At 47.1% G+C, this 10,000-nt stretch overlaps 1 protein-coding gene across 1 annotated transcript in view; it reads right to left on the reverse strand.

Annotated features, from left to right (window-relative positions):
* The window catches only part of LOC135088888 (uncharacterized), a 1,557-nt gene extending 644 nt beyond the window's left edge, over positions 1-913 (reverse strand). Inside the window, exon 1 of the mRNA XM_063983951.1 lies at positions 1-913. This exon is cut by the window's left edge and continues 644 nt beyond it. Within this exon, the coding sequence (XP_063840021.1) occupies positions 1-913 (913 nt within the window).
* Between the last annotated feature and the right edge of the window lie 9,087 nt (positions 914-10,000).

The following is a 10,000-nucleotide window of genomic DNA, read 5'->3' on the forward strand; positions in this document are numbered from 1 at the left end:
CTTTCTCCTTTACAGCGGAGTGCTGCGGGGAGTCCTCTCCATCCGCCACTCCCTCCGACTCCGCGTTCCCGTTCTCCTTGTTGTTAGTGGTGGTGGTGGTAGTGGTGGTGGTAGTGGTGAAACCCGCTGTGGCGGATCGCCGGATGGTGTAGGTGGTCCGTCGGCGCGCCGCCCCTGACAGCGAGCCCTCGTCCAAGCTGGTGGGACCGCAGGACAGCGCGGCCAGCAGGGACGAGGGCCGCGTCGGGGCGCCGAAGCCAGCGGGCGGCGGGATGTGGGTGAAGCCCCGCTCCTCCAGCAGCGTGTTGAAACGCTCCTGGTTTTGCCGAATAAAGGAGGAGAACACGTCGTCCTTATCCGCCCACAGCGTCTCGCCGCGGGCCTGCCGCAGCCGCTCCCGCTCCATCTTCACCTCGCGGGAAGTCTTCAGCGTCTGGGACTCATAGGGCCACGGGCCGTTCTCCTTCCCGGGGCGGGTGCTGCTGCTGCTGCGGCAGCTCACGTTCTTGCTCTTCTTGGGTTGCACGCAGAAGGAGTGGGAGCGTTTGAAGCCCACCAGCTTGATCTTGTCGACGCTGAGCTCCGGGGAGTCTGGCAGCTCGGCGGGCACGCCTGACAGTCTGTGGTTTGCTAACTGTTGCCGGCGTTGCTTCTGTTGCTCCTGCTGCTGCTGCTGCTGCTCCTGCTGCTGAGCCGTCTGCTGCTCCTCCTCCTCCTCACTCTCAGCGCAGCGGCCCAGGAGGCGTGACAGGGAGCGGCGCCCACCGCTGGACCGGCTGCGGCGTGTTTCTGACGAGGGAGGCCTAGGCGGTTTGGGCGGCGGGTCTCTGGTGCGTGGGTGCTGGGGGTGGGCGGCCCTACTGCAGCGGAAGGAGACGAGTGTTACCCCTGCGTCCTCCCCGGCCACCGCCATCACCAGCCTGTGGGGGAACAGGGGGCCGCTGGTTAGGAATGCTCGTGAGTATGTACTGTGTGTGTGTGTGTGTGTGTGTGTGTGTGTGTGTGTGTGTGTGTGGGGTGTGTGGGGGTGGACATGTACACAGGTATGTACGACTGTACGTGCATTAAGCCTAATTTGAAAATATAAGAAGATTGTATGCGGCGTGGCAAAACACACACACACACACACACACACACACACACACACACACACACACACACACACACACACACACACACACACACACACACACATTTATCAGACAATTACGTTCAGAAATGTCCAGAGTATTCACACTTAATATCAATACTCCAATTCACTGAATTACAGCACAGCAAGATAATCATATTTGTCCCAGCGCCACGTCACATCACATTGCGTCACGTCAAGGGAAGTACAGCAGACAGTTCCTCTCATTCAATCTTCGCACACACTAATCGCATTGGCGGAATAATAAGATGAATAATTAGTGGTTTATTGAGAGAGAGAGAGAGAGAGAGAGAGAGAGAGAGAGAGAGAGAGAGAGAGAGAGAGAGAGAGAGAGAGAGAGAGAGAGAGAGAGAGAGAGAGAGAGAGAGAGAGAGAGAGAAATGGATACACTCATAATTCAGTATCGACCACATGCACTTAAAGTCAATATATCTGATTTATTCATTCAAATGTAGCAGGCATTCAGAGAGGCGGGGAATTGTATGAATCGCATCCCTGGTGAGCATTCGATATTGCATTATTTCTCAAGTTTATTTCTTAATGACCGAAACTCCTGGAAGTGCCACGCCTTGCAAATAAAACGAAATAAAAAAAACTAATAACGAAACTAAAATAAGGAAAAATATGAGGTATCTTCATTTATGTGACTTTGTTTATGTCTTCAGTTTCCTTGTCTGTCTGTCTGTCTGTCTGTCTGTCTGTCTGTCTGTCTGTCTGTCTGTCTGTCTGTCTATCAGTCTGTCTGTAACACACGCAGCAAAGGTAACACTGGAAGGAAAGCCACGCCAGCTTCTGGTGTGTGTGTGTGTGTGTGTGTGTGTGTGTGTGTGTGTGTGTGTGTGTGTGTGTGTGTGTGTGTGTGTGTGTGTGTGTGTGTGTGTGTGTGTGTGTGTGTGTGTACGTATGCAAAACAATAGGTGTAGATGTTGTGAGAGTTTTGTGCAATAGTCTCTCTCTCTCTCTCTCTCTCTCTCTCTCTCTCTCTCTCTCTCTCTCTCTCTCTCTCTCTCTCTCTCTCTCTCTCTCTCTCTCTCTCTCTCTCTCATCACAGTCTCCATTTCACGGTCACTTATCTAATTACGTCCTTTCTTCCCATACCTGAACTCTCTCTCTCTCTCTCTCTCTCTCTCTCTCTCTCTCTCTCTCTCTCTCTCTCTCTCTCTCTCTCACACACACACACACACACACACACACACACACACACACACACACACACAGAGAGAGAGAGACACAAACATTCTTATGGTGCTGAGAGAGAGAGAGAGAGAGAGAGAGAGAGAGAGAGAGAGAGAGAGAGAGAGAGAGAGAGAGAGAGAGAGAGAGAGAGAGACTACGAGTAAGATAGACTTCATCCTCTGTCTTTGCTTGAAATCTTCTCTCTCTCTTTTGCGAGCGTTCTCTCAAGGATATTGCTGTTTCCTTCTGGCACACCCTCCTCCTCCTCCTCTTCCTCCTCCTCCTCCTCCTCCTCCATTGATCAATACAGGAGCCGCGCCTCCCTCTCCAAGCCCCCACCCATTCCCGCCCTTGTCGAAGTGAGTGGGAGAGGAGGGAGAGGGAGAGGGAGAGGGAGATGAGAGGGTAGCGGTGGGTGTTGTTAGTGTAAAGAACGTTTTTCATGTTAAGAGAGTGAGTGGAGTAAAGGAATACAAAGGAATGCAAAGGAAGAACAAGAAGTATTGGATCAGTTGGTGTTTTAGATAAGCTTCACTGTCTTATCTCAGAGATGTAGGATTGTAAGGGCCTGGAGTAGGGAGGTAGTAAGTGGGTCTCTCTCTCTCTCTCTCTCTCTCTCTCTCTCTCTCTCTCTCTCTCTCTCTCTCTCTCTCTCTCTCTCACGTCGCTGGTATCCGTTGCATCTTCACAGTTGCTCTCTATTGCTCTGTTTGTGTGTGTGTGTGTGTGTGTGTGTGTGTGTGTGTGTGTGTGTGTGTGTGTGTGTGTGTGTGTGTGTGTGTGTGTGTGTGTGTGTTATACAATCAGATCTGTACTACATGCAAGGTAAATTCAAGGTCAGAAAAGAGGTATTGGGAAATTGAGAGAGAGAGAGAGAGAGAGAGAGAGAGAGAGAGAGAGAGAGAGAGAGAGAGAGAGAGAGAGAGAGAGAGAGAGAGAGGTGAAAAGATCTGAGAACAATTAACTTCTCCCCTTTAATACCTAAACACACACACACACACACACACACACACACACACACACACACACACACACACACACACACACATTGCCAGTTTTCTCTCATTTCTGCTCCCCTTTAGTCTGCCCTCAGCATTCCTCCCCCCCTCCTCAACCCACTCCTCCCTCAGCCCCCCACATCCCTCTCCCCCCAGCCATACGACCATCCAGTACCTGTAAAATGTGTCTAAGTATCACCAGCGACTTGTGTTACTACCTCTCTCTCTCTCTCTCTCTCTCTCTCTCTCTCTCTCTCTCTCTCTCTCTCTCTCTCGAATTGCTTAAAGGGATACTTGTTTTTTTCTTTCTTTTTTTATGGTCGTTAATTGCTTTTGTGTTTGTTTGTATGATTGTACGTATGTTTATTTGTTTGTTTGTTTGTTGTTGTTGTTAATGGGTTTCATGATGATTTGAATGAATAATTTGTTTGTTTGTTTGTTTTGGAAAAGTTGTTATTTATGTATTGATTTATTACTACTATTGCTGCTGCTGCTACTACTACTACTACTACTACTACTACTACTACTACTACTACTACTACTACTACTGCTACTACTACTCTTACCGCACTGGCAGGTAAAAAGGAAAACAAAAACAGAAAAAAAGCAGAACACGAGGTCGAGTGAAATATTGTTGTTGTGACTCGTTGTTTGTAAATATTAACACCCATCTCTCTCTCTCTCTCTCTCTCTCTCTCTCTCTCTCTCTCTCTCTCTCTCTCTCTCTCTCTCTCTATCTATCTATCTATCTCTCTCTCTCTCTCTCTGTAGCAACACTTTCCCTAGACGTGCTGAGAATCGAATCGAGACTGAACTGCCAGACGTCTTGTAGCAGTGTAGGAAAACATGTTGTACCGCATCACTACTACTACTACTACTACTACTACTACTACTACTACTACTACTACTACTACTACTACTACTACCATTTCTACTGCTATATTTTGCTTATAACAGGTGCCATGAGATATCAAACACCATAGAAACTAGAAGGAAGGACAGAAAAAAATATTAGAACGAAAAACAGACAGACGAACAAACAGACGAAAAACAGACGAAAGTATAAGGAATGAATCAAAATAAGTGAAAAAAAGGTTAAGTGTGTTTTATAAATGGAATAACTCTCAATCCCAAACCAAAAATAAGAACACGAGAAAATAAGGGAAGCTGAAAGAAGCACATCAGGCCTACAAGTCATCAGGCCTATAAGTCATCCAGTGCCAAAAGTCAAAACGAAAGGAATGGAGGAGAAATAAACGGGAGGAAAAATATATATATCAGTGAGATATGAAAAGCACCACGCATTCACTGCAATTCATCTCGTGGCGGAAGTCCAAATGTGAGAAATGGGAGGAAATACAAGAGAAAAAAAAATATATGTAATAACGAGATATGAAAAGCAACCACAATCTTTTAAATGAAACAGTCATGAGCACCTTTATTTCTGCACATTTCTCTCTTAAAGGCGCCGAGTAGACTTTTGCGCACGAGAGAGGCAGACCAAAGGAAAAAAAGATGAAAAAAAAAAAAAAACCTCGCTAATTGTCTATCCCTCTCTCCCTGGCCTTCCCCACCCTCCCCCTTAAAAAAAAAGGCCTAAAATTCCGGAGGTCTAATGTCTAATGATAGGTCTAATGATACCTCTTGAATGTTTCCTTTTAATAACTCTTCTCTGTGTTGGTTATAAAGTACAATAAGCGTAGAATAAAGCTAATTACATTTTCTTCTCTAGTTCTCTTAAGAAAATCGATAAAGACTAAAGGAACATCTAACAAAATAAGGATTGGAATAAAGCAGATAACTTTTTTTTTCTCTCTTTCCCTCTTCGTGTGTAATACAGTACTGGAGAAAATAAAAAAAAAACACAGGATTTTCTAAGACTCAAGATTGCACGGAAAAGCAGGATATAGCTTTGTTTTCATAGCAAATAAAAAAAATCAGAGAGAGAGAGAGAGAGAGAGAGAGAGAGAGAGAGAGAGAGAGAGAGAGAGAGAGAGAGAGAGAGAGAGAGAGAGAATTTATAATGAGCATTTAACTATGCAACAACCAACACTTAGACACAGCGTGCTTGTATTGACAAAGCCATTAGCGGAGGAAGAGAAGAAGAAGAAGACGAAGACGAAGACGAGGACGAAGAAGAAGAAGAAGAAGAAGAAGAAGAAGAAGAAGAAGAAGAAGAAGAAGATAATGATGATGATGATGACAAGAAGGAGGAGGAGGAGGAGGAGGAGGAGGAGGAGGAGGAAGGTAAACGACAAAAACTCCAGAACACTAGAAATTCAATAAATAAATAATGAAGAGAGCGTTGGTGAGAAACGAGAGAGAGAGAGAGAGAGAGAGAGAGAGAGAGAGAGAGAGAGAGAGAGAGAGAGAGAGAGAGAGAGAGAGAGAGAGAGAGAGAGAGAGAGAGAACACTTACGAAGACACAAGGATGCTTAGGCCAGTGGGTAAAGAATAAATAATTAAGACCATAACCATAACAGTAAATTTAAGGGGAACCTTGGCGCAAATTGTGCTAAAGGAGGCGAGAAGAGGAAGAGGAGGAGGAGGAGGAGGAGGAGGAGGAGGAGGAGGAGGAGTAGATGCAAACCAGGTGTTACTTAATTAACCCTTTGGCAGCAGGTGACTCTACCTAAGAACCCTGTCTCAAGTAACGCTCAATGACTTTACTTCACAAAAAAACAGCTACAGATAAAACAAGCTTTGATTTATTCCATTATTTACTCCTAATGTTTTGAGTGGGGATTTTAGAAAGTATAAAGTAAATTCGCAATGCAGCATTTCAATGAATCCGAGGAGCCAGCGCCGCTAAGCACGAGTCACGGCGGCCTAGAATCCCTCGCCACAGATATATTTCCTGACGCGCTTGGTGATTGGCTGAGGGATCTTGCTGCCGCCCGGTGCGCACCCAAAGAATCTCCAGAGGGCGTGGTAGGGCAGGTACCCCAACAGTCCAGGGCGGTCCAGGGGCAGCACGTCGTCAAGATTCCAGTACCTCTTAGCGTCCATGACGGTGTTGCGCTGCTTGAGGTGCCAGCGGCGGCCTGCGGGGTACCACGTGTAGTGCTGCAGGCGGGAGGTCATGACGGGCCGCCACGCCACCTGGTCACGCCCCACGCACGCCGTCAGTACCTCATGCTCCGCCACCTGCATGGTAAAGGCGGGCTCCACCAGCCACATGTTCCTGATGATGTTGATGAACACGCGGCACACGCGGCCCTGGGTGCTGCGGTCGCTGGCCCAGAGCATCGCCTTCATATAGTAAAAGATGGTCAGCTTCAGGTGGTAATCGATCTGGTGGAGGTCAAGCCTGCCGCGCCGCACCTCCGTGTCCACCGCCTGCCGCACCATGAACAGCACGCCCACCACCACCAGACGCGCCTGGCGGTTCAGGTACAGGAGCGCCTTCAGGTACATCCTTTGCAGGTAGTAGAGGGACGCCACCCGCTCGAACACGGGGTTGAACTCCACGTTGTAGATGTTGATCCAATCCCGCTGGTTCCTGATAATCGGGAAGGGCAGGTTGGCCAGGAAGTCCCACAGGCAGGCCATCAGCACGCCCGGCGCCTCACCCTGCAGGCTGACGTGCACGCTGCGCCTCATTCGGCCTCGCAGCAGCAGGAACTCGTGCCGGCGGTAGTTGGGCGTGGCGTGCATCTTGCGGGCTTCCATGACGCCCTCCAGCCCCGCCGCGCCGAGGCTCACCAGCACCCGCTGCATCGTGGGATGCAGCTCGAAGGCTGACCACACCTCATGCGGCACCTGTCTGTACTCCATGTCAATAATTCCTCTTTTTTTACGTGCTTTCGTTATCCTACGCCTGGCTTCTTCCCGTCACGTAACACAGTGTGGCAGCAAACTCCATGAGAGACAATGCAACGTGTCGTTTCCAAAAACCATACTTTTCTAGATATAAAGCAACAAACACCCTTCTGAGAGCCACAATGTCCTTAAAATCACACTCCCGTATCACACAATCTAACGCTATTCCCAGTATATCGGGTGGACCTGTGCGAGTAAAGCGAGAGGGAGAGATGCAGAGGTGGAATGTCAGCACACGTCAGCGCGCCTCGCTCTCGCCCCCGTCAGAAGTGTTTTGGTGTCCTGTCTGTCAGTCAGCTGAGGGAAGGGAGGTGGCGAGGCGAGAAGGAAGGGAGTCATCTCATCATCACACTCCATCTCCACTCCTGTATACTGAGGGTCTCAATTTAGTGTGTGTGTGTGTGTGTGTGTGTGTGTGTGTGTGTGTGTGTGTGTGTGTGTGTGTGTGTGTGTGTGTGTGTGTGTGTGTGTGTGTGTGTGTGTGTGTGTGTGTGTGTGTGTGTGTGTGTGTGTGTGTGTGTGTGTGTGTGTGTGTGTGTGTGTGTGTGTGTGTGTGTGTGTGTGTGTGTGTGTGTGTGTGTGTGTGTAGTTACAATTTAGGCCTTATTAATTTTTCACCATTAAAAAAAAAAAGATAATTGAAGAAAGTGATGAGAATATGTAGTAGTAGAAGAAGTAGCAGTAGCAGTAGTAGCAGAAGTAGTAATAGTAGTAGTAGTAATAGTAGTAGTAGTAGTAGTAGTAGTAGTGGTAGTGCGAGTTATACTAGCTAAAATGAAACAAAATAAAAAGAAAAAGGAAAAGTAACGAAACATAACACACACACACACACACACACACACACACACACACACACACACACACACACACACACACACACACACACACACACACACAAAACAAACAAGCGAAACAGGAACAAGTCGTCCTCACCGCCTCGTCTTGATATTATACAAGAACCAAACATGATCCTTGAGAATAAACAAACACACCAGAGAGAGAGAGAGAGAGAGAGAGAGAGAGAGAGAGAGAGAGAGAGAGAGAGAGAGAGAGAGAGAGAGAGAGAGAGAGAGAGAGAGAGAGAGAGAGAGAGAGAGAGAGAGAGAGAGAGAGAGAGAGAGAGAGAGAGAGAGTTTCCTTCTTCCTTATCCACTGGAGACATTGAGAGACAGTGAAATCCCGCAGTGGAGGAAGAAGAGAAGAAGGGAGGTAGGGAGGGAGGAAAGGAAGGGAGGGAAGGAGGAAGGCAAGGAGGGAAACTGGGACCAGGAAATAGGATTCTGCTGGAAAAAGTGGAGGTAAGGAGAAAAAGAGAAAAGCTTCAAGGAATAATGAGAGAGAGAGAGAGAGAGAGAGAGAGAGAGAGAGAGAGAGAGAGAGAGAGAGAGAGAGAGAGAATGTATGTGTGTGTGTATCCTCAAGGGTGCAATTGTAACAACCACCCCGGCCTGTCTTCCTGTCTATTCCCACTCTCTTTTCCCCTCCCTTACTCTCCCTCTTTTTTTCCCCAGACGTCTGTGTTTTCCCCGACAGTGTTGCCACGCCCCAAACACTCCTGAGCCCCAGGAACAAAAGCCTCGCGACGGTAAACACGCGGAGGAGAAGGTAATAAAGAGGACGAGAAACCCTTCGGAAAGCAATAAGAGAGAGAGAGAGAGAGAGAGAGAGAGAGAGAGAGAGAGAGAGAGAGAGAGAGAGAGAGAGAGAGAGAGAGAGAGAGAGAGAGAGAGAGAGAGAGAGAGAATCGTTTGTAGGTAAATGAAAGAGAAGGTCTGGAAGCAAGCACACACACACACACACACACACACACACACACACACACACACACACACACACACACACACACACACACACACACACACACACACACACACACACACACACACACACACACACACACACACACACACACACAGATAGGTGGATGAATAAATAGATACACAGATGACAACTGATTATACACACAGATTGATAGATGAATAAATTTAGTGACCATGCATACGAGTAGATAGATACATAGATAGATAGACAGACATATAGATAGATAGATAAGCTTATTGATCACAAACACATACATACAGAGAGAGAGAGAGAGAGAGAGAGAGATGGAAAGACCGACTGATTGATAGATAAATTTACTTAACACACACACACACACACACACACACACACACACACACACACACACACACACACACACACACACACGTACACACACACACTGGAATGAAGCTTGCAGATAATAATAAAAACATACACATGAAAAAAAAAATCATGAAAGACCAACAAATGAAAAAAAATAAATAAATAAACAAAAATCTACCATTAAAAAAAGCGGGACAATTTAACCTAAAAAAAGAAAAAAATAAAGCAATAAATAAATACATGGGAAATTTAAACTGGTAAACACTGACATTGCTAAACTGGGCATCTCTCTCTCTCTCTCTCTCTCTCTCTCTCTCTCTCTCTCTCTCTCTCTCTCTCTCTCTCTCTCTCTCTCTCTCTCTCTCTCTCTCTCTCCTCCCATCCTCCTCTTGCCACACCCCCTTCCCCCGCGCCCCCAGGCAGGATCAGCATCATCACAAGGCTTCAATGGATGGAGGGGGAATCAGTCCATACGGAGATTCAATTAAACAATACACACGGGCCCAGTTTTACATTAATTTTCACCGGTCATTTATTGCGTTGGGTTCTGCGTCTGACCGAGCTCCAAAATTTTCAGGCTTAATAGGCCTCATGTACGGTAAAATTCACGGCCTATAGCTCATGTGTGTGTGGGGGGAGGGGAGATGTCTTTTTTTTTTTTTCATATTTGCATGTGTTTGGTAATTCATGGTGATGCAGTTTATGTTGA

The sequence above is a fragment of the Scylla paramamosain genome, chromosome 32 (genome assembly GCF_035594125.1).
Source record: "Scylla paramamosain isolate STU-SP2022 chromosome 32, ASM3559412v1, whole genome shotgun sequence".
Taxonomy (NCBI): Eukaryota; Metazoa; Arthropoda; class Malacostraca; order Decapoda; family Portunidae; genus Scylla; species Scylla paramamosain.